This window comes from Anarhichas minor, unplaced genomic scaffold, assembly GCF_050575085.1.
Source record: "Anarhichas minor isolate MPS153535 unplaced genomic scaffold, ASM5057508v1 ptg000058l, whole genome shotgun sequence".
NCBI classification, from domain to species: domain Eukaryota; kingdom Metazoa; phylum Chordata; class Actinopteri; order Perciformes; family Anarhichadidae; genus Anarhichas; species Anarhichas minor.
Window position 1 is genome coordinate 4,695,788 of NW_027466504.1, and position 25,209 is coordinate 4,720,996.

Below are 25,209 nucleotides of genomic sequence, written 5' to 3' on the forward strand. Positions count from 1 at the left end.
CAGCAGGGAAGGTAATTCAGTTTTTAGTCTTCATTCTCAGCAGCTGTTGGAAAACTAGCAGCTATCAATAAGAAAAGGATCAATACAGGAACGTTTTATTTGAAATCCTGAAGAATGTGTGCGAGTGCTGGGAATCTGAAGATTATGAATAAAGAAGCTATAATTATGTGACACGTAGCATCTTCTAGCACGGCTGGGATTTGAGCTGATGATGTTTAATCAACAGGGTTCACACTGCACCAAGAAGCTAATGCCAGACACAGAGATGCACATCTACAACAAACTATTATATTATTGTAGATTAACAGTTGAACGTACAAATGATTATCCATGGTAATTTCTCAGAGCTCAAGATAACGTCTTGAAACAGTTCAAAACCTAAAAATATTCAGTTTACAGTGATTCAAACAAGAAAAAAAGTTTAATTGGAGAAAGATCAACTCATAACATTGGAAGAGATGTTCATCTGTAAAACAATGTTAAAAAAGTAATTTCTCTAAATGAATCCCAGCTGAACGTGAAGTCTGTTGACTGAGTGTAAACCTCACTGACCACCAGGGGGAGCTCAGCAGCTGATGTAGAAACATAAACCTCCACCCTCTGGACCTGAACACTGAGCCCTCCCAGACTCCTGTCACTCTGTGATGTGTTCAAGTGCTCTCTGGTAATAAGACCGTCACACTGCTGGGTCCAGAGGGTTAACACAAGGACTTCAATCGTTGCCATGGATACAGCAGGACATGTGTCATGTTGAACCTGAGATCATCTCACAGTTTGTCTAAAGAGCTCCAGTCAGCATTTGAATCAACAACTTTATCTAAAATGTTCAGTCTGCTGCTTCAGACAGTAAAACAGACCCATGATGTAATTTACAGTAACTAAAGATAGAATACAAATATATAAACTCTTCACACAGTTCATATTAGTCTGATATGAAACCCTCAGCTGATCCTCTTCACACTCACAGATGCTCCTATTTGTTTCTGTTGGATTCAATGTGAAAGAAAACTCACTGACTGCAGATAACATAGAAATCTAAATGATAAACCTCAATGTATCAATACAGCAACATCAATAACTTATAATGACTAATAAGTATTAGTTATTGGTTGTAAAATCAGTGAGGTATCAAAGTCTTAACTGAAGTTCAGTCTCAGAATTTAATCTAATGACTGAATCTGTTTTATGGATTTATGGGATTATTATGAGTCAATGTTCAAGTGAAAGAGCAGAGAAACAGACCTCTGCAACTATAGGCCCTAAACATCAAGTAGTCTCCAGATCTCTGCAACTAGTCCCTAAACCTCTGTAACTAGTCCCTTAGAGTGATCATTGAGGATTTAAGGGCAACAAAATCAGCTAGAACAAGTACACACTAACCCACAGTGGCTCATGATTGTGGCTCTGAACAGGTTGGAAGAGTACTGATCCTCAATGTGTGTTGGAGCTGTTTCCATGATATGGGAGCACTGACTGGAAAGGCTGACTTCCCAAGAGCAGAAGTTGTTCATTGGAGCGTGTTACATTAGATCCAAAGTTCTGATCCAGATTCATCGTGATGTAAGCTGGTAGTTTACCAATTTGGGTTTCATAGACAAACTAATACTATTTTGTATTACTTCTCTCTGCAGGGAAGTTCTACCAACTTTTCGTACAGGAAGGAGGGATGAGTGCTATAAACACCACCAGTAAAAAACCTAAGTGCTGAAAAATAAACCTCATCCAAGGGTTTAAGAGAAGAGGCAGAGGCAATCCCCCAGTCCCTCAAGACCTCCACTCGTTCCCCATACAGCAAAGAATCCAGTTCAAGGTTCTCCTCATCACATACAGTACAAAGCCCTTCATAACCCTGAACCTCTTCATACCTTTAGACCTCCTGCATTGACATGCTCCACCCGTCACCTCAGATCCACTGACGCCAACCTCCTTGCAAGCATCAGACCTGGGGGGACAGGGTCTTCTCCATAGCTGCCCCCTCCCTCTGGAACTCTCTCCCCCGGCACCTCAGACATTCTCCGTCACTTAAAACTCACCTATTTAAATCTGCTGTTAACCCGTGAAGCTAGTTATATATGTTTTTGTTTTTGTTCCTTACTGTTATGTCATCTCTTTTGTTCATATTGTAATTGCTTTTATTCTTTCTGTTTTTACCATATAAAGTTCCTTTGAGTATGAGAATTTGTCATCTATCCGAACACTGAAGTAGTGCTTTCAATATGAGTTTTAGATCACTGAGTGCAACTTGGAGAGCGTTAAAGCAATTTTGCAGGTTTAGTGTGGGCAATACAACACAATATTGTATAATCTGCATACAGATGTGCATGGCAGTTAGTTAAAGACTAGTCACTAGACCTCTGAAAGTAGTCCCTAGACTCCTGCAACTTGTCCCTATCTGCAAAAAGTCAGTAGACATTTGCTATCAATCCCCAGATTGTTGCAACTAGTCCCCAGATCTCTGCTGCTATTCATTAATTAATTTATTCATATATATCAGAGTTGTCAATGAGGATTTAAGGATTAAAAAACAAAGAAAAAAAAACAAAATTAGCTAAAACCAGTACACACTGACGGACTGTGGCCCATGATCATGGCCCTGAACTGTCCATAGTCCATGTTTGAAGGTTACTTACCAATAATCCTTTTACCATAAAACATAGGGAAATTATTTGTTGTAATGTATTGACAAGATTGTTGAAAGGATATGTGAATGTGAGTTTTCCATCTCCAAATACGGAGGTATTTATATTCTGTAACCCTCATATATTTGAATCCTTCTGGAGAACAACATCAACAATGTCCTCTAGAACTAGTCCCTAGTCCTCTTCAACTAGTTCCTAGACCTCTAGAACTAGTCTATAGACCTCTCTGCATACATTGGTTCTCACTTCATATACTGATAAGTTCAACATAATAATACATTGTCATTGAGCTTATGAAGTGATTCATTAACAGAGTAGAAATGGTCATTTGATCTATGAGAGCACTTTGACCAACAGAGGCCTCAATAAACATGAAATATGAGCTTCATAAAATACCTGAAGGATCAAAGTCCAGACTTTAGTCCAGTATCAGAATTCAATCTAACGACTGTATCTGTTTTATAGATTTATAGGTTTATTATGAGTCAATGTTCAAGTGAAAGAGCAGAGAAACAGTCAACATCAAGTTAGTAAGAATGAATATGTTGAAGGTAAAACAGGATCAAATGTAATGAGAAGTGTTGAGTGTGATACCTTTTCATGTTGCTGATAAGCTGCAGCCACCTGATGAAGACAGACGGGTTCATCATTAGTCTTCAGTCTCATTTGATGTGTGTCTCAGCAGGAAATGGGATCTGTTTCTGCATGTAGACTTTAAAGACAGCCAGCTGTAGTTTCAAGTATCTGTTGTCAGATCAGCTTTGTGCAGTGGACTCATTATCAAAGACAGGAGGTCAACACATGAACCAACAAAGAGCAGCTCGTCTGTCATGAATTAAAGTTTCACTTACTCAGTTTCTTCTCATGAACTTCAACACTCTGCAGCTCTCTGCTGTCTGGACCAGGTCTGTAGAAAAAAGTTTTCTGTTGATGTGAGTGAGACGATGAGCTCCATCAGGACTAAATCCTCTTCTTCTTCATTAGTCCTCAGTGTCTTCAGGCTGCTGTCACACTCCAACACATTATTAAACCAGTGTGAACCTGCAGCACTCAGTTCAAAGATCAGCTGCATCATGTTTATATGACTTTATATGATACGTGTTAAAATTTAACCCACAGCATCTTCCACACTGGAACAAACCTGAGAACATAAAGCTCCTTATCACTGACAACATCAACACTCCAACACTGTCACACGTAGTGAAATGGAGATGACCTGAGTGCAGTTGATGTGTGTCAAGTGATTGTAGTATAAACACACCTGTGTCTGGGAGGTCCAGTCTCTGGTTCATCAGTATTCCTGCTACAATTGCAACATGAAGACAAAAGAACACTCCAAGCTACTCAGAGAAAAGATCATTGAAAAGTACAAGTCAGGAGATGGCTACAAAAAGATTTCCTACTCACTGGACATCCCACAGAGTTCAGTTCAGTTCATCATTAAGAAATGGAAGGAGTATGGCACTTGTTTAAATCTCCTAGAGCTGGCCGTCCTCACACACTGAGTGACCGGGCAAGAAGAGGACTGATGAGGGAGAACACCAAGACACCTAGGACCACTCTGAAGGAGTTCAAAGCTTCAGTGACTCAGATGGGAGAGACTGTACATACAGCAACTGTTGCCGGGGTTCGTCACCAGTCGAAGCTGTATGGGAGAGTGGCAAAGAGAAAGCCACTGTTAAAAAAAGCTCATATGAAATCTCACCTGGAGTTCACTCAAAGGCATGTGGGAGACTCCAATGTCAATTGGAAGAAGGTTCTTTGATCTGATGAGACAAAAATTGAGCTTTTTGGCCATCAGACTAGACGCTATGTTTGGTTAACACCAAACACTGCACATCACCACAAACACCATCTCCACCGTGAAGCATGGTGGTGGCAGCATCATGCTCTGGGGATGCTTCTCAGCAGCAGGCCCTGGAAGGCTTGTAAAGGTAGACGGGAACATGAATGCAGAAAAATATCGCTAAATCCTGGAGGATAATCTGACTCAGTCTGCAAGAGAACTACGACTTGGGAGAAGATTTATTCTCCTGCAAGACAACGACCCCAAGCATACAGCAAAAGCTCCACAGAAATGGTTCAAAGACCACAAGGTGAATGTTCTGGAGTGGAAGTCAAAGCCCAGACCTCAATCCAATCCAGAATCTGTGGCTGGACTTGAAAAGAGCTGTTCACGCCCGATCCCTGAGCAACATGACAGAGCTTGAGCTGTTTTGAAGAAGAATAGAGAAAAATCTTAGTGTCCAGATGTGCCAGCCTGAGTGAGACACATCCACACACACACTCAGTGCTGTGATTGCAGCCAAAGGTGCATCTACTAAATACTGACCTGAAGGGGGTGAATATTTATGCAATCATTTACTTTAACTTATATATTTTTAATTAATTGCCATTATTTTGTAAAAATCTGTTTTCACTTTGATATTAAAGAGGTTTTTTTTCGCAAATTCTTGTCAAAAAAGCCAAATTATACTGACCATGATTTCATGTATAAAGGCAACAAAAGGATGAAACATCCAAGAGGGGTGAATACTTATGCAAGGCACTGTATATATATTCTAAAAAAAGATAATATTTCATACATGCCAAGTTCATTTCGTGTGTGTAAAATGATGGAACCGTCCACGGAGAGGGATCACCGCCATCTCTACGTGCGTCCTGTGTTTCACTTTTCACGCTGGTGCAGTCCTATAGCTGTGAACCACAAGCTGAACTACAAAGTGGTTCTATATAGTTAGTGTTATGTGGAAATTTGACTTCCAAATAATATAAATATCAACAAAAATAGCTTATTGATGGCATACTTGACAGGCTGATGCACCTTGAAAACGTTTCTCTATCTTTATTTGAAATATTTGAACCCCTACTGAATCCTTAAATGATGATGAAACGAGCCCTTCTCAGATTCACCTGCACCGAGCGCATCTTGACTCCACTGTGGTCCAACAGCTCCTCCTCTCTGCCACGCTGAGACCTGCGTCTCATGCACGAAGCACGGACATTGTACAACCCCCGCCCCCTTTTCACTTTAATATACTTGTACACACACACACACACACACACACACACACACACACACACACACACACACACACAGTGAGGCTTCCAGCTCATTTGTCTGTCAGTTTGACTGATCTGTCTACAGCATGTTGTGACGTCCTTGGGAGGAAACGGTGAGGCAAGTCCTATTATAAACTTCATATGTGAGTGTTGTTGATAACAGTCTGATTTGTTCCGTCCCCAAGTGTCCCGACAATGAATTCATGCACACACTAACCTGGTAACCTAAGTGCCAATTCCCACTGCATCTCTCCATCGGCCTAAACAACACAACTGTTTGTTTTCATCACCAGCTAAATAAATCAAAGCAGGTCCACACAGCAGCCTCACAGCAGTCATGTTTACTGTGATGAACACATCTGGGCTGAACTATTCAGCTTGACAGCAGCTCCTCTCATGAACATTGAGAAATGACAAATCATGACAAATGACAGTTTATTTATATTTTGTTAAATTTTTGTTATATTTTTCACTTCTATGTTTTTTTTCTCTTGTCATCTGAAACACTGTCCACCAAATTTCCCTTCAAAATAAAACTTTGAATACCTTTAAGGCATATTTTGTACTAGTGAAGAATAGTGCTTGGGTTACACCGAACTTAAAACCATAGACTGTATATAAAAAGCTGAATCTCTAGAGGAGAGCCGGGAGCCTCATGCTCTGGCTGACTGCAGGTCAGCAGCTTCGCCCAGAAAGAGACCGAGACCGCTGTAGACGGCATCGTCTGACAAAGGTGCTGCAATCCAGTAACCAAGGTGAGGTGCTGTGAATATCCACATGAGTTTTCCTACTGACACCAGCGTCCCTAGCCCCATTCTCATCCGTCCACCTAAAACAAACAGACAACAAAACAAACAGTATATAATTGTCTTGAAAACTACCACAAACATGTCAGACCTTAATAATTGTAACAGTTTGCCACGTTTGTATCTTTTGACACTTTCTTGAGAATAAGAACGATTTCTTCCTCGCCACAAATGAGGGGAGACACAAAAACATAGCTGTGTATTAACCGCATGTCTGATAAATTAAAGCTGGCCTTCTGTTCACATTTTACAAGTGTCTCAAAAGTATTTCCATTCGCTGACTGACTGTGATGCTGAACTCTATCGACCAAAGAGAGCTCTTCTTCCTCCCACTAGTCTGAACTAAAGGTAGTGTTGATCATACTGACGTATAGCAGTATGATGGATTAGTGTCTCAGTGTCTAGCCATGTATTTGTAGGAAATATGATCTTTGAATCTATGTTTGAAATGATCAAGCCTGCATTAGTCATTAAGTGAAAGTAGGAATTTTATTTATCTGAGTAACTGGACATATTTTGAATAATATCTGAAGTGGAAATTCTTCATGAAAGGAAAGATTCAAATGTTACAAAGTCTGGTTAAGTTCTGAATCTAAATACTTATTTTTATATTTTGTGGAGATTTGGTGATTATTCATTACATTCCATCATTGTCTGCAGTCATCAGATCAGTCTTGGTTTTGTACACAGGAATTCACATAAAACAGATTGATATTAGAGATCCTATCAGTTTGTGTAACTTTGAATCACATTTTCTCATCACACTTTTAATTAAATGTTTTAATCCTTTTTATTTTAGTTTGCCAGCAGACACCTTTACTTACCTGTAACGTTTTGATAAGTCACCCTTTATGAAGGGCTAACTAAATGCTTGTGTTTCTCTCACTATAAAAAAGTCATCCAGTCTGTTGAAATGTTAGTAAGTCATTAATAAAGGGTCTTGAGTTTCTCAATTTCTAATATGCCATCAGCAGAATGTGTCCGTCAACTGTAATTATAAATGTAAACACATCATTAATAATACATTTTTATATGTATCAATCAATTATGCATTTGTAAATGTAAATATGTTGTATAATTGATATTGTTTTGCGACTCCCTGCAGCCCTTTTCTTTCTTTGAATTGAAAAAAAAGCATCCAAAATACACATAAAGGTGTTTATTTTAATGCACTTTTGTGATTTATTTCTGTAGATTTCTCCTAAAATCTTTCTTTCTCTTTTTGAATAAAAATAATGCCAATCTCTCAGATATTATGCAGCCATCTAATTTAAAAATAATCACCAAATTTAAAGATATACATGTACATCAGAAAGAGGAGAGTCAGGACTACAGTTGTCTTCCCTAACACGTCTTGTTCTGCTGCGCCCTCAGGTGGTGGAGGTCTGCTACGACGTCCTGAAGGAGCGTATCTTCTCCAAATAACGAGGGAAACAAGGGAAGGTGACCTTTGTTGACTGATTGAAATGTCATTAATACAATAAATGACTTAAGCAGGATTTCCTCTTTGCTCTATTTCTCTAAGATATCCAGTTTATCCTACAACGTTCGGCCTGTTGTGACAGTCAACAACGACAGTATATGGAACATATTTCACTGGGGATGTAACAATATACGGTGACTCAATACATCATACTGAGCAGCTGAAAAGTGGATCACAATGTGGACACATTTTCTTTATTTGAATAATAAAAGAGAGAAAAGTGTCTGGTTTGGGACTACTTGTTTCTCCAACGTTTCTGTGACACTTAAATTGAGTTGTGATGAGGTATACCTCTTAAGCTCGAGCCCTATTTGTAGGCCTCTGCTCGAAAATGGCATACCCATACTAAGGAGACCACAGTTCTGTTACTACAAGGTCTATTTCAATAATTTTTGATGCTATAATCAGATAACACTTGTGAGATTTATTCAGATGGGTAAATATTGTGTATATGTTGCTGGTTAATATAGTGCATGAAGACATTACACAGCTCAAATTGAAAATAATCAGGTTCGCCTGAAAAAAAAAGCACTTTTATTGATATTATGTTTTTGAAATAATGCAGCTGGCTCCCTAAAAACTCCCAAATCATAGCACAACCGATCAGTAGTTGCTGAATAAAGGTTGGCTGGGATAAAGTGAAGAATAAGAGGCTTTAGTACAGAGAGGTCACGCGAGGTCATCATTTTCGAACCAGCTGTTGCAGCTCTTACATTGTACTTTTATATACTATATAACTATATATTTCACTTTTTGTATCACTCATATTATTCAATACATCCAAATACAGCTGTTTAGAATAATTTTGAGAGCCAGGGTGGTCTCAGAGCCTGTCTCTGGCTCTCATCCATAGGATTTTCTCAGTTCATGTGTGTGTATGTGGCTGTAGCTCAGCCTATCATCGGTCGATTTCAGTCAATGAGCCCGCCTTCGACGCGTCAGAGTCTCAGGAAGGCGTGTGTCGAATTTGGTGTTGATTGACGGAAGTTTCAGCCAGTAAAGTGCTGCGTCTCCCCGAGCGTAAATTTCCGTTCGCCGGAAGTCTGACCGCTCGCCCAAGCGGGATTGACCGCTCTTATACTGGAAACAGCTCGGCAGTAAACAGGATGCAGTTGGCAACAATGATGGTAGCTTTGAACCGGATAATCTGCGACGTTATTCTACTCATTTTTCATAAAACGTGACCAATAACCAACGATTTTTTTCGGCGAAGGGCAGTGCCATTGTACAGTTGTCCACTCACAGCTTTCTACTGGTTAAACGGAGAGAAAAACCGAAGGTCTTTATGCGTTCGGCGACGAATGCTAATGCTAAAAAATGCATTGGTTAGCTCGGTAGCCGCTAGCTTCGTGGTGCAAATATTGATTTGCAGTACACATAACGACGATTTCTGCCCAGGATTTCATGCTTTTATGCCACATTTTCTAGATGCTTATATTAGTAGTCTATAATTGTGTTTGGAGTGTGTAAAAAGTGACTTATATGATAGTGTTGCCCATACGTTGCTGTTTAATCCGGTAAAAAAAATGTACAAATCCACAATATTACCGAAGAATAAGGCTATTTTTCGAACAATATTTTCAGGGGTGCTGAGCCCGAGAGCCCCCGAATTCGGGGGCGTCGTGATTATTAACAAACCATGAGATTCTAACTTCATCTGTTAACATGAAGCAACTTTGAACCTTTTGGAGACATCGAGGTGAAATCTGATTGGATAAAAGCTCTCCTTAAAACAAGCTGCACTGGAAGCAGCGCTGCAGGCTGGAAGCAGAGCAACAGAGGAGGACAGTAGCTGTGCAATGAGAAAATAAGATAATGGGAAAAATAATTAGAATACATGTAGTGTATTTATGAAAAAATATTAAATAATAAAATAGCTATAACTTTGTGATTCTGTTTAGGCCCTGACGGCCCACCACTGCCATTCATAACATTGCTGATGTCTTCCTGCTCACCAATCTCAACACAGATCTCCTCCACGCTCCATGAAAACAAAAGAGGGAATAACTCAGGTTATAGAGCTCCTCTTTAAACCATCCATCTGCTGAGTCCATATTTTCGGTTGGTTCCTTCTGTCAAGTTAAGGCAAAAAGGTAGCAGGAGATGGACCCAAACACAGAGACACGGGGAGCAGAAGGATGAAGAAATGGTGATTTTGATAAAGAAAATGTCACACACATGTATACTACATGTGTATATAACCTCCAACACACACTCAGTCACAGTTTATTTCTTTCTTTAAGATTAAAATCTAATTAAATCTAACGACTGAATGCGTCAGTTTATTTCCTTGTTAAATTGAATTAAAGTTAATAATTAGTTTGAATCTTTAGTCCAAACTTGTTCAGTTGTTCAGGACTCTGAGACTTGATGTGCAGGGAGAGGACGCCCCCTGCTGGATGAACAACACCACAGTCTGTGTCCCAAATCCATCATTCTACACACAATGTACTAAATACTGATCATATAGTAAACAAACAATCACCTTTATCATGTTAGAGTCACTGTTATTAACACGTATTGTTGGAAAGTCACAGAGCTCAGTTAAAGTTCATCAGATACAACTTTTATTTACTACATTTTATTATACACATATACACCTACACACATACATATGCACACATTTAAGTAAGCTCATGTAATTAATATTTTACCCAAAATAAATATTAAAACTTGTCTGATTAATATTTCAACATAGCTCATTATCTGACCATAAACTCCAGACCCTCCAGATGATGAAGGTCTTCATCACCAAGAGAAGAACATTTATCTGGATGCACCATGTTCAGCAGGTACTTTGTGACTTCTGGAGAAATCAAGAGATTGTTGATCAAATATCACTGCAAAGTAGCACATTGTTAGTAGAAGAAGAAAAGACTCATGGACACTTTGAGTTAAAATAAGGAGACTTTTTTATTTCAGTTTATTTATAGTATTGCTAATAACACATCTATGTTCATTTAGAGATCAGAGAGGGTTGTAATATAGTGAGACTTGCTCTCTCCGGGGAATCCAAGGAACACATGATGTTCTGTTTGGACACATAAGATGTACGACCTTCAAGAATGAGAGTAAGGTTGTTGAAGTTACATCACTCTGTTCAGAGTATTGTTTCATCAACCTCTAGCATACTGGAGAGAGAACACTACAAACACCACCCTGAGGATAAACTCCTAATCACATCCTCCTAACTAACATCAGCTGTGTGTGATCCTGTACACACTGAACTATCTGGTCAGCAGAGAGAAGGTTTCTCTAGCAGGAGGAGACTCTCCCTCCTACAGAGAACACAGAGACACTGAGGAACCAGAACTGAACCAGAACCTGAACCCAGGATAAAGAGGTTCAGTGAATGTGGTGTTGAAGGTGTGGAGGTGGATCAGTGTGTCAGAGGAGACTCTGTAGAAGGACAGAGAGCCAGCAGGACAGTCCACATACACTGCTACTCTACCAGAGGAGGAGGAGGAGGAGGAGGAGGTGATGGGTGTTCTTGTCTTATTGTGATAGACATAGTAACCATCATCAGAGCACAACAGACTCCAGGACTTATCATTCATTCCAAACAAACAGTCTCTACTGTTTCCTCTCCTTCTGATTCCTCTGTAACTCACTGATACATCAACTCTTCCTCTCCACTCAACCTCCCAGTAACAGCGACCAGTCAGACCAGTTCTACACAGCAGCTGAGGCCAGACATCAAACCTGTCTGGATGATCAGGATATGACTGAACCTCCTTCACACGTGTCACCTTCCTGTTGTTGTCAGACAGTTTGAGGTTTCTGTGTACTGTGTTTATGTCGAGTGTGAGTTCACAGGAATCTGATGGAGAGAACAAGACACAATACAGCTGCAGTTATTAATCTATCATCTGTTTGATGACATCAGAGATGTGAATGAGTGATGTCACAGTTTGAAGATGCTTTGTTTTCATGAATCAAACTCAAAGCACACTTACACTTCCTCAGACCTGGTCTGAACCATCGGACTCCAGCAGGCTCCACCCTGAAAGGAGGAGGGGGGTCAGAGCAGCATGAAACATGGACATTACATCGCTCTCACACACAGAGCTTTGTTATTCATGTTCACATGGAGCACTTATTATTCATCAGCTCATACTCTTTTACTTCACTGGAGCTTCTTCTGATTGGCCCATGACGACAGCTCATTATGTTCACTTATTCATGATATATTATTATCAGTATTATATTGACAATCATCATCCATTTCAGACTCAGTTTCCTCTTCCAGTCAGTCAGTAAATCAAATGTTTAAACCTGCATCAAATAATTTCTTTGTCCACTTGTGGTTCAGTGAAAACAAGCTGTAAACACAACATCTGACATATTATCAGCTTATAAAGTAGTTGTGTCGGTTCTGGGTCATGGTCGCACGTGCGTGAGTCGCACTGCATGGGCGGAGTCAGTTTGTTAATAGAACCTCTACAAGTTCAAACCAACGGATGTACGACCTTTAAACTAGTGAACAAGTAGCTGATTACCTGTGAAATCTCTGACATCTAAACCAAAGTCAAGTCTCCCTTCAGTCGCTCATGGACGCAATCAGCCAGTGTAGAACAGACTTAATATCACGGCTTGATGCTTCTACTGAAACCATGAATACGGTGGTGATATTAATTATGATCTTTTATATACAGTATATATAATATAAGAGGTAAACACCAAATCACTGCAGTACAACAAAGAGTCAGCTGCAACGAAGACGACGTTGAGGACTTAAAAACCTGCATCAGTCACATTGAAAAAGAAAACAGTGAGCTGAAACAGAAGGCGGACTCAATGGAGAATTACAGCAGGTAATGGAGAGAGCTCACTCAGCCCCACACAGATGTATGTGGAAGGTGTCAGCAGCATGGAGGCACCTATGTGCATTTAATGTGGCTCTGTCCAGAAATTCATACATTTTGGGTTGAAATTGGTAACCAAGTATCCTCCATAACACAGTGTCCTATTGAGCTCAATCCTGTACAATGCATCCTAGGCCTAGACGCTGCCTCACCAGAATTAAACAGATATAAGAGAATTCTTAGTCTTCTATGGTTCTGTGCACGGTTATCAATCTTACAGTATTGGCTAGACGACGCACAACCATCTGTTTCAAGTTGGCTTTATAATGTTCTACAACTACTCCCATTGGAGAGGCTCACACATGTTCTCCAAGGAGACATAAATGGGTTCTTCTCTGTTTGGAAGCCTGTTATGGATTTTATTGGAGAGGACTATGCCGAAACCATACGAATAGGTTTTGCAACATGAGATCCAAGTGAGCTGGTGAAGGGAAAAGTCCACAATATTTAATATTATTTAATTGTTGTAACAGGTATAATATGGACGATGATGATCTACAACTGTGGTGTTTTCTCAGATTTAAAAAAAAATATATATGGTTTGTTGCTGAGTTTGACTGTCTGTATAGTTAGCCTCAATTAATATTTAATTGTTATTGCAGGGTCAATATGGAGGGTGATGATTTATGTTTGTTTTGGTTTCTTGTGTCTCGATTTTTTTTGTGTCTGAGTCTGATTGTTTGTATAGTTAGCAGGTATGTTATGTTATGTGCTGTTCTTTTTGGGGGTAACATGTGGTGTGTAAACTATATAAACTGAAAATAAAATGATTGAAAGAAAGTAGTTGTGTCTAACATGATATCAACCAGCTGCTTCCACATCCAGCAGTTACACATCAACATGATGATTCATCAGGAGTCTTTGTGTTTGTGTCACCTGATGAATGGAAGTCCAATATTCTCTCTTGTTTAGCTCTGTTTTTGGTCTCCACCACCTCCTGAGGGAAACATGTCTCTTTAGCTGCTAAATGCTCCACTATGTTCACCAGCTAGTCTCTAACTGAGTCTGTCTGCTGTTCAGGTAGTGAACAGTGGCTTCATCACAGCTTGTTGGATGAAAACAGCTGCTGCTGGAAACACTGAGAAAACTAGGAGCTAAAAGAGGCTGAAAAGCTCTGTAGAGCTGCAGAGATGGAGACAATTCTCTGTGGGTTCATCACCACCACACGACTCTTCACCATTACACAGAGTCAGCTGATCCGTTGTCAATATAGAAGTATTGATTGTTGGATGTTTTGGTCCTGACAAGTGACCTCTTGTGTTTGTGTAATAATGACTGTTGTCTCTCAGAAGTAAAGGAGAAAGTAGCCTGAAATCACTACAGCGCCACAAACCCTCTGATGGAGGAGGTCGGGGGGGATGGTTGGATGTACAAAGTGTCTGACTTTGACACTGCTGTTCACATCCCGTCTCCTAGCAACAGTCAACACTGGTTTCTATTATCTGTAATCTGAGGGTGAAAATATTACAGTTCAAGTCCGTCTGCAGCCACAGAGCACTGCCTGTGTCCCACTATAACTTTGGTCCAGTCCTAAATAAACCTCTCTGGGCTCTGACACACCATGTCCACAATCAGCTGTTGGTTCTTCACTGAGCTATAGATGCAGCATGCCTCTTCATACCTGAGAGTTTCCAGTCTCCAGTGTGGATCATTCAGTCCAGAAGACAGCAGCTTCACTCCTGAGTCTCCGGGATGATTGTAGCTCAGGTCCAGCTCTCTCAGATGGGAGGGGTTGGAGCTCAGAGCTGAGGCCAGAGAAGCACAGCCTTCCTCTGTGACCAGACAGCCTGACAGGCTGCAAACACACAAAACAACACACGTCACATAATCTGAGGGAACTGAGGGCTGGAAGGTTACTGCAGTACTGAGATACTGTCGGTTACTGTGGGGTTACATTAACATTGTTACTGATTGTTTTCTAGTCACAACCAAACACTCACTAATTATCAACAATCTGACAACATTACTGCTAATTCTTTGATTCTTCTCTGAAATTTCAAGTTATAACAGCAGAGTGAGAAAAAAAAGATCATAAAACATGTTTAATTGATATTTTTAAAATAGAAACAAATTAAACACAATTGGTTTAAAACCATGCAAGCACAGACACAATCTTATGCAGGTTAAGAATGTATCCATTAATGTAAATCAGGATTAAGGTGGTCATCAGTGGAACAAATTGATGAATCCTGACCTGAGAGTTTCCAGTTCACAGTGTGGACTCTCTAGTCCAGCAGACAGCAGATTCACTCCTGAATCCTGCAGGTCGTTGCTACTCAGGTCCAGCTCTCTCAGACTAGAGGACTGGGAGCTGAGAACTGAGGACAGAGCTTCACAGCTTCTCTCTGAGAGGTTACAGTCACTCAGTCTGAAGAGACAATGATGAAGAAAAAATGAGCAATAAGTTGAAAAGATAACAGCATATTTAAGTTATGATATATGAATCTAACTATCTCTGTACTTACAGAGCTTTGTTGGAGGCTTTGACCACTGGCAGCAGCCTCAGAAGAGCCTCCTCTGAAGCAGAGTATTTCTTCAGGTCAAACACGTCCAGATCTTTTTCTGATGACAGTAAGATGAAGACCAGAGCTGACCACTGAGCAGGAGACAGTTCATCTGTGGAGAGACGTCCTGAACTCAGTGACTGTTGGATCTCCTCCACTAGAGAACGATCATTCAGTTCATTCAGACAGTGGAACAGATTGATGCTTTTCTCTGGAGACACATTCTCACTGATCTTCTCCTTGATGTACTGGACTGTTCTCTGATTGGTCTGTGAGCTACTTCCTGTCTGTGTCAGCAGACCTCGTAGGAGAGTCTGATTGGTCTGCAGTGAAAGACCCAGGAGGAAGCGGAGGAACAAGTCCAGGTGTCCATTTGGACTCTGTAAGGCCTTGTCCACAGCACTGTGGTAGAGACGTTTTGGTTTAGGTTTGTCTCTAATGACTTTAGACAACCGGTAGGTTGTTTGTTCTTCTGACAGCAGATTGAAACCAGAGTTGAAGAAGGTCAGATGGACATGAAGAGCAGCCAGAAACTCCTGAACACTCAGATGTACGAAGCAGAACACCTTGTCCTGGTACAGTCCTCTCTCCTCTCTAAAGATCTGTGTGAACACTCCTGAGTACACTGAGGCTGCTCTGATATCGATGCCACACTCTGTCAGGTCGGATTCATAGAAGATCAGGTTGCCTTTCTGCAGCTGATCAAAAGCCAGTTTTCCCAAAGACTCAGTCATCTTCCTGCTCTCTGGACTCCAGTGTGGATCTGTCTCAGCTCCTCCATCATACTTGACCTTCTTCAGTTTGGACTGAACCACCAGGAAGTGGATGTACATCTCAGTCAGGGTCTTGGGCAGCTCTCCTCCCTCTCTGGTCTTCAACACATCCTCCAGAACTGTAGCAGTGATCCAGCAGAAGACTGGGATGTGGCACATGATGTGGAGGCTTCGTGAGGTCTTGATGTGGGAGATGATCCTGCTGGCCTGATTCTTATCTCTGAATCTCTTCCTGAAGTACTCCTCCTTCTGTGGGTCAGTGAACCCTCTGACCTCTGTCATCATGTCAACACACTCAGGAGGGATCTGATTGGCTGCTGCAGGTCGTGTGGTTATCCAGAGGCGAGCAGTTTCCCCATGAAGAGGTTTGTCAGCAGCACATCCACTGAGGTGGACTCTGTAACATCAGTCAGGATCTCATTGTTGTGGAAGTCCAGAGGAAGTCGACACTCATCCAGACCGTCAAAGATGAACAGAACCAGGAACTCTTCAAACCTGCAGATTCCTGCTTCTTTGGTTTCACTGAAGAAGTGATGAACAAGTTCCACCAAGCTGTACTGTTTCTCTTTCAGCACATTCAGCTCTCTGAAAGTGAATGGAAATGTGAACTGTATGTCCTGGTTGGCTTTGTCTTCAGCCCAGTCCAGAGCGAACTTCTGTGTTAAGACTGTTTTCCCAATGCCAGCCACTCCCTTTGTCATCACTGTTCTGATTGGTTCCTCTCTTCCAGGTGAGGCTTTAAAGATGTCTTCTTGTCTGATGGTTGTTTCTGGTCTGTGTGGTTTCCTGGATGCTGTTTCAATCTGTCTGACCTCATGTTCATCATTGACCTCTGCAGTCCCTCCCTCTGTGATGTAGAGCTCTGTGTAGATCTGATTCAGAAGGGTTGGGTTTCCTGCTTTAGCGATCCCCTCAAACACACACTGGAACTTCTTCTTCAGGTTGGATTTGAGTTCACGCTGACAAACTGCAGCAAGAAGTCCTGAATGAACACACAACAAAGAAGATCAATGAGTCAAAGAATAGATTTCAACATGTCATTTCCTCAAAGAATGAGTCTATGAATATATTTTGGTCCATCTCTTGAGACATTTGTAAACGTCCCATTTATCCAGCATGTTAAATCTTTAGAGAAATCCTCTTACTGCTCTGCAGACAGTCAGCCAGCTCCTCCTGCTTCATTCTCCTCAGGAAGTGCAGTGTGATCTTCTCAAATGCCTCTCTGCTGCTCCTCCTCTGCTCTTCATCCTCACCGTCCAACACCTCCTCATCCTCCCTCTGACTCTCTAAGCATTCTGGGTAATCTGAACTCACAACCTTCTGGATCTTCTTCAGCTCATTCTTCACAAAAGTGACAATGTTCTCCTCCAGCAGCTGGAACAGAATATTCTTTGAATGACACAAACTAAAACCATGGAACCAAACATCAGATCCATGTTGGACAGACTGACAATCCACTAGTCTACAAAGTGCAGCATGGAGATGATTGTGAATAGAATAGATGTAAAAGTAGTTGTACATGTACAGACCATAAATATGGAGTCCAGGTGTGTTTGATGCTGCTGGGCAGACTGACCTCTGGGAACCTCTGAGCTCTCCTGGTCCTCTCTGTGGAGGAATCATGAAGAATCAGCTCACATTGTGTCTGTCCACACAGAGACCAACACAAGGTAAAGGTCCATGAAGTGATATCTGGATGTGGATCAGATGAGTCCCTGTAGTGGTAAAGGTTTACTAGTCCTGCTGATCCCACTGAGAATCAACAGCTCAGTCTTTCAGCTCACTGTTTTCTTCACCAGTCAGTTTGGTTTAGTCCCAACAGCTCTCACCAAGCCCTCCATGTAGCTCTCCCTCCCTCACTGTACACTGCTGAAGTGCCCTGGAGCAAGGCACCCAGAACCTCCAGCTGCTCCAGTGGAGCGTCTCAGTGTCAGACTGGTTGTACTGGGCAGCTCCCAGTATGAAAGAATGACACTAAACCAGTAAAGTTTCTCTGAGTTAATAACAGTTCAAACATGAATCATCACACCCACCTCACTCAGTGATTGGTCAGCTGATTTTAGGTGAGAAAGTAGGCAGAGTTTGAACTTGTCTCACAGCTCTCTAAGACGGATGGCTTTTTACAAGAAATAGAAACAATTTAGATTTATTTTTAAGCATAACCCGACTCTTACTGTCAGTTACAGCTTACATCTGATCAGCACATGGAGGTTGTCCTTTAAAGTCAATTAAACGTTGCTTTGACTGGTTGCTCTTGAAGGACAGACAGCTGGCCTCGGGACAGTCTGGTCTCTGCTGCTGGACCCTGAAACAAAAACAGCACAGAAAAATGTGGACGTTGTAGAAAAACTGATGATGAATGTTAAATCTTTAAACACAGAAAATAACTGGAATGGTTAGAAGTTAGAAATGCCTTATCGTCAGTTATAAATTCTTACCTTCCATCAGAAGATTTTCTAAAATCAAGAGGACTCTCCATGGACGCATCACTCTTCAAGGACACACAGCTGGGTTCAGGTCCAGGTTCTGGAGATTCTGGTCTCTGATGGATCCTGAAACAAAAACAGTATTGATACAAGTTGAGGAAACTTTGTCCTTGTCCTAAATGAAGAAAAACATGTCATGTGTCCACTTTATTAGGTACATCTGTGAAGTCTAAAACAATTCAATAAAACAGTGCTGCACTAAATTCTACCTTTACAAAGATGATAATGTTCAGTTTTTGTGTCAGAAGTGTGTTAAATCAGTTCTATGTCTATTACTGAAGTAACAGTTAAAGGTGGTGTTGTATTGGACTACATTAGACTGACTCAGTTAAAGGTGGTGTTGTGCTGGACTACATGATAGTGAGAGCTGTGTTTGATGGTCAGAATATTAGGAACCCTCTGAATATAATGAAGTCTGGTACAACACCATCAGTAACTTTGACCTCAGTGATAAAACATAATGAACTGAATGAACTCCTCTGTGACGGTGTCAGTAAAAAGTGAACACTGTGTGAACAGTTAGAGATGGTCATCTCACCTCTGAGCTTTGGTCCGGCTGGTTTTAGAGGGAGGGACTCCCTCCTCTCTGTCCTCACACTGATTCATGGCAGAGTCCACACCTTCACACAAACACAACAACATTATTTCTCTTCATCATGACAAACACACACAGCTCATTCACCTCAATACTAAAGACACTCATGGGACAGTTTCCATGTTGTTGTCACTTTGAGCTGCAGAGTCATCTCTAAGAAATGACGTTCACAATGCTCTTTAGTCTGTTGGCTTGTTTGAAGAGAGGAAGACACTTCATATTCTTTGGGGATGACGTCACTCTTCACTTTCTTTGACTGACTTTGAAAAGCTCTTCAACGTTTGAAATGTTCCTCTGTTTCCACGTCTACTACATCCAGTCAGAGCATGAAGCAGCTAGTCCAATAATCCAAAATCAGTCATGTGACCTTGTTAGCTGCTGCTGAATTCACATCACTTTGTACCTTCATGTGTAGAGGAACCAGTGAGAGCAGAGCTGAAAGCATCAGTCCAATCATCGATCAGCACATCAGCTCTCATTCATCCTTTACATCATCTCTCCTGTATCAGCTGCTTCTCTCTGTTTCCTATCAGTGTCAGCTGAATCCCTTTGGCTTCTTGTTGCTCACACTAAAGACTGAAGTGAACAAACCTTTAGTTAATTGTGACTTCAGTTGTTTTTACAGTGAAAACTCAAAGCACACGAGGAAACATTCTCTCTCTGCTGCTCAGCTCCTCTTTAACTCAGAAAAGTCTGAAGAGAAAAGTTAAATAGAAAAAGTGTCTCAGACAGTTGAGTTAAGAAAAGGTCGACTACAACCTGCTGATTAATGTGCACACTTTAAAAAACAAATCTTTATAAAATGGTAAAAAGTCTGGCAGCAGAAGTTCCCATTAAATTACAGTAAAATATAAATATATTCTACTGCAATAAAATACCATTAAATACAGATATTAGCTATGGATACCTACTCTGTAATTGTACAGCCAGTAAGTAGATATGAGAAAATATGTTAAAGGTATAAGAGAATACTGCTAATAGAATTGAACTAATTGAACTTTGGTTATGTTTTAACCAAATGTTTTGGTTATGTCCATCTGTCTGTTAATGTTTAGATTTCTGGAGATAAAACTAACTTAATGTTTTATCAACATGACAAAAGACGTCATTTTAAATGCTCATCCTATAAATTTACAGTGTTTTACAAGTTAAATATTGTTCATCAACCTCCAACAAATGGAGCTGTGCTGTTTCTCCTCATGATCTAGCTTCAGAGTCCAGAAGTCAGTAAAACACAGAACAGTAAAATGACATGTAAGTGTCCTCATAGAAAACACTGTGGGCACTGTGGGAACATGTGGAAGCTTTCATTTGATGGATTGTTCACTTCACCATTTGATCAGTTAGTAAAAGGTCGACTACAACCTGGTGATCAATGAGAGAAAAAGTGAACACTAAAGAAAACACATTCAAACACTATCAAAAATGGAGTAAATGTGTTGAGAAGCAGATGAAGAAATGAACATGAAGCTTTGTGGACTTAAAGGATTGAAAGCAGCAGGTGAGAGCAAACAGAGAGTAGGCTCGTTCGACATAAGCCAGGCGTGCGCAGAATCGATCACCGGCGATCGGCGCACAATGCATGCTGGGTAGATTTGCGTCCGATTTGCTCTGACGTCATGAAAACGTGGGCAACGATAACCTCACGAGAGCGGGGTGGCCGCAGATTTTAGAGCCAGGCGCTGCAGTTGCTCTCCACTGACTGCGTGACCCCAGTGCATGATGGGAAACTTCTTTCTGTCTTCGGATCAAAGAGCTGATTGGCTCTTAGATTTTCTTTAGTGGAAAAGGTGGGCGATCGTGGCTCACTGGGTTAAGAGGGTTGTCTGGTGCCCACAACATCAGCTGTTCAAGCCTTGGCCTTTGACCTGTCTCCTGTCAAAGACAGCCCACTGCTCCCCATATATAGGGATGGGTCAAATGCAGAGACAAATTTATCCTTAATTAACAGGATAAATATAGTATAAAAAAATGTAAATCCTAATTTTCTGTCTAATTGTAATACTTAACGCTAGATTGTTGGCTATTAGTCTCATTTTGTGCAATAACAATAATAATATATAAGGTTATTTATTTAGCATCTGTAAATAAAGATATTTATTGAGAAAGCCTACATCCTACTTGATGTCAACATTTTTTCAGTCAGAGCGCTGGAATGTGTCCATCGACTAATGATTGTGAAGCATCACAAAACGTATTAAAAGAAAAGCACAATTGTCACTGATAGAAACTTGCAGCGTTGCTTTTCCTCCGTGTGTAGCCTGTTTATGTAGCTGTGATGTTTGGACAGTTGGTTCAGTTTTTAAATTTCTTAAATTTACGGTTGTATGATTTAGAAATGACGCTATCTTCACATATATTTATTTTAGTGCTGGGCAAGTTAACGCGTTAATTTCGCGTTAACGCATTCATCAATTAACGCCAACAATTATTTTATCGCTCGTTAACGCATTCTTTTAATTTATTATAATTGAAAGACAAGAGACAATACATAGACATAACAACAAGAGGATGACAAGAACAGTGGCATAAAAGGCAGCAAACATCCTATAGTCAGTTGTGTATGTGTGTGTATGTGTGTGTGTGTGTGTGTGAACGTGTGTGTGTGTGAACGTGTGTGTGTGTGTGAACGTGTGTGTGTGTGAACGTGTGTGTATGTCCTTGAGCCTTTTTTAAGATGGGAAAAAAAAAGATCTCCGTGGTCAACTCAGCAGACACTTACATGTTAGTGCACCTATATGCTGAAATTCACGGTAAACACATTTAAACGGCACAGATCGGGAGCGAGCGAAGGACTTTGAAAGTTAGCGGAAAGATTAACGTGAGACAACATCCGGTTTCTGCAGACGAACATCCGGTTTTCAGAATAAGATGCCAACAAAGTATGAATTATATTCACATTAAGTATAAAACATGCTACCTGCATCTCGTGAACCAAATGTTATTGCCCTTTTGTTCATATAGCAGTACTTTTAAAATAAAAGTGCGCAATACACTACTTTTGAATTCATTATTGAACTTTGCCATAACAATGCGATTAATCGCGGTTAAATATTTTAATCGTTGCCCAGCACTAATTTATTTATATAAATGTTTAAATAAATATGACATCCAAGAACTAAAATATGCCCAATCTTATATCCTCAATTATAATAATAACATAGTTAAATATATAAAAAGACATCCAAACTTAAAGACCAGCAATTTTGGGGTTAAGTGTCTTGCTCAAGGACACATCGACATGCTCCCAGCGGAACCGGGGATCGAACCGCCGCTCCTCTGATTGAAGGACAGCCCTGCACTCCACTTAGCCACAGTCGCCCAAGATCAGTTCTAGACTATGGCTGTGTGGCTTAAAGGTCGGCGTCTAAAACCTTGTTGGGAAAACTGGATGTAATACAAGCATCAAGAATATGTAGTGGGGTCTTTAAAACAACATCTGTGCCGGCATTGCAGGTAGAAATGGGGGAAATGCTGTTGGAATTGAGAAGAATACAGATAATGATGACATATTGGGTCAGTTTACAAGGACATAACAACTATCCAACAATAAGTGCAATTGAGCCATGCTGGGAACATGACAAAAAGGCCAACAAAGAGCTCTGGTTGGGTTGTTAAGAAGAAGGCTAGTGAATTAGGTTATAGGAGTTATTCTCCAGCTGTGGTTAGCTGTTCCTCTTTGGTTACTGCCACAGCCTGGAATAGATCTTGGCCTCCTTGAACTGATGAGACATGAACGTGGGGGAAACTGTAAGATCTTCAAGTCATACATCAGTTAACACAATTAAATACAGATTTATGGATCTAAAGACCCTAAAACTGGTAGAACAGCAGCAGCAGCAGTAATCCCAGAATTCCATTTGGAGTGTGAAGAGACTCAGTGATGATTTATTTGTGTTTACATGTGAGATGATGGCCATAGTTATTGCGTTACAGTGGGTAGAGGATGTCAGGCCAGAGAGAGTGGTGATTGCATCAGACTCATGTGCAGTGCTAACGAGTTTGACATTGTGCCACTCCAGAAACAGAGAGGATTTACTGTTTGAAATTCTACAATCATTTTAAAGAATCGGTTGATTTAGTGTGGGTCCATGTTGGAGTCGATGGCAATGAGAAGGCGGATAAAGCAGCAAAAAGGGCTTTGAAGAGTGGGAAAAATAACGTTAATGTAAATATAAGTAAGTCAGAAGCTAAAGTGGTGATTAAGGAACAAATTAAAAATATATGTCAGAACGAATGTAATAAAGGGAGTAAAGGAAGATATCTGTTTAAAATAAACCATTGGTTGGGAGCAGGTTCTAGTGGATTGATTATGACAAGACTAAGGAATGGCCATACTGGTCTGAACAGTTCCCTCTATGTTATTAGAAAGCATAATAATGGAAAGTGTAAATTTTGTGGAGAAGAAGAAACCGTGGACCATGTTTTATTGTCCTGTCAGAGGTACGAGTCAGAGAGAGAAGTTTTGAAAAAAAGGTCTAAGAGAGATTAGAGAGGAAAGCTTTAGTGACAAATGTTGGAAACTTTTTCTGGAATATTTAGAGTCAACAACACTAATGAATAGAATGTGAGAAAGAAATGTATTATTATTTATTTGTTCTATTTTATTATTTTATTTTTTCTATATGTATATATATATATATATATATATATATATATATATATATATATATATATATATATTTATTTATATACATATCTTTATTCATTTACACACATATGTATGTATGTGTGTGTATATATGTATATGTTTTCTTTTCGTTTGGTTGTCGTATTAGAGTCCTTAGTCCACACTCCAGATTAGTGGGAGGCGGTAATGCACCCGAAAGCTGTTTGCCAACCGCCAAAAAAAGCAAAAGAAAGAAGAAGAAGAAGCAGGCGGCTGAAAACGGTCCGACTTGAACGCAGTTTTTTGTCAACGCCCCTTTCTACGTCCGTCTGCTTTCCAGGCGAGGCGCAGTTCAACTCGAACGAGCCTATTCTCTCAGGTGTGTTTCAGTGCAGGAACAAAGGCCCAGGTGAGCTCTCTGGTCCCTGCTGGGTCCTAGTGCTCCATATCAGTAACAGTCCTGACAGACCCCAGATCAGACTGAACTCATCTTCTTCATCACAGTGTCATCATTCAAAGCAACACTTCATCTGGACTTCAACATTCAAACTAACAGCAGCTTCTCTCTGCCTGCTCACACAGGCAGCCATCTTGTTTCCCAGCTGACGTTTGTGTTTATAAGCAGCTTTAAACAATCACACGTTCACAACAATCAATGACGTCATTTCAACCAACCACAGCTCCACTTACTGAACTTTTAGCATGAACTTCATCAGTGTGCAGCTCTCTTCTGTCCTCAGCAGGTCTGTGTAGAAAAGGAGCTCCGTGCTTCACTTCAACTTCAACTTCCATCAGACGAAGTGAAGTGACGCAGCTTGTTATCCTTCATCAGAGAGAGGGTATGTCCTCACGTCACCATCACAGTATGCAGTCTGACTGGTTGGACTGAGTCTCAGTCTGAGCTGCGTTCACAGGATCAAATGTCATTGTGAACAGAAACCTCCTCACAGCTCAAACAAGAGTCTTTCAGGATCAAACTCAGCATCTGTGATAAAATAATTTCAACTTGTAAAGAGTTGCTTTGACATCAGACTGGATTCTGTTGCTTAGACCAGATAGTTTAGAGGATCCATGCATGCCCCTCTGTCACCTTGTCTTCTTGTATGTAGACTAGTAGGGAACAGATGATCAAGCAGAAACCTTTGCAGCAAATGTTGTGTCGAGTTTATCTTGAATAAATACATTCACTAAGACAACAGAGTCTGACCTGAGAGTGTTTTTATTCTTCACTCCACTTTGTGGATCTGGTTGAACCTGTTGGGGCGGGACAACTTACCCACGTATCAGTCTGAAGCTGCGTTCTAAATCATTTACTTTTTCTTTTTACTTTGAGGACATACTGCAGCTTCCCTACAAAGTACATACTGATGCATGCAGTCTGCATTC

At 40.6% G+C, this 25,209-nt stretch overlaps 2 protein-coding genes across 2 annotated transcripts in view; both read right to left on the reverse strand.

The window, feature by feature from the left end:
- Nucleotides 1-10,885: 10,885 nt before the first annotated feature.
- LOC142932587 (uncharacterized) overlaps nucleotides 10,886-25,209 on the reverse strand; it is a 66,648-nt gene continuing 52,324 nt past the window's right edge. Inside the window, exons 12-15 of the mRNA XM_076076506.1 lie at nucleotides 15,051-15,224; nucleotides 14,478-14,651; nucleotides 11,948-11,994; nucleotides 10,886-11,811 (exon numbers count right to left, since the gene is read on the reverse strand). Of these exons, the coding sequence (XP_075932621.1) occupies nucleotides 11,270-11,811; nucleotides 11,948-11,994; nucleotides 14,478-14,651; nucleotides 15,051-15,224 (937 nt within the window). The 3' untranslated portion in view covers nucleotides 10,886-11,269. The remainder of the gene's footprint in view (nucleotides 11,812-11,947; nucleotides 11,995-14,477; nucleotides 14,652-15,050; nucleotides 15,225-25,209) is intronic.
- Nucleotides 16,466-24,750, reverse strand: LOC142933105 (NACHT, LRR and PYD domains-containing protein 3). The gene is made up of 6 exons (XM_076077256.1): nucleotides 24,701-24,750; nucleotides 18,572-18,685; nucleotides 18,325-18,438; nucleotides 17,772-17,778; nucleotides 17,279-17,507; nucleotides 16,466-17,115 (listed from the first exon to the last, which is right to left on the reverse strand). Exons 1-6 carry the CDS (start codon nucleotides 24,748-24,750, stop codon nucleotides 16,466-16,468), a joined length of 1,164 nt encoding a protein of 387 aa, XP_075933371.1.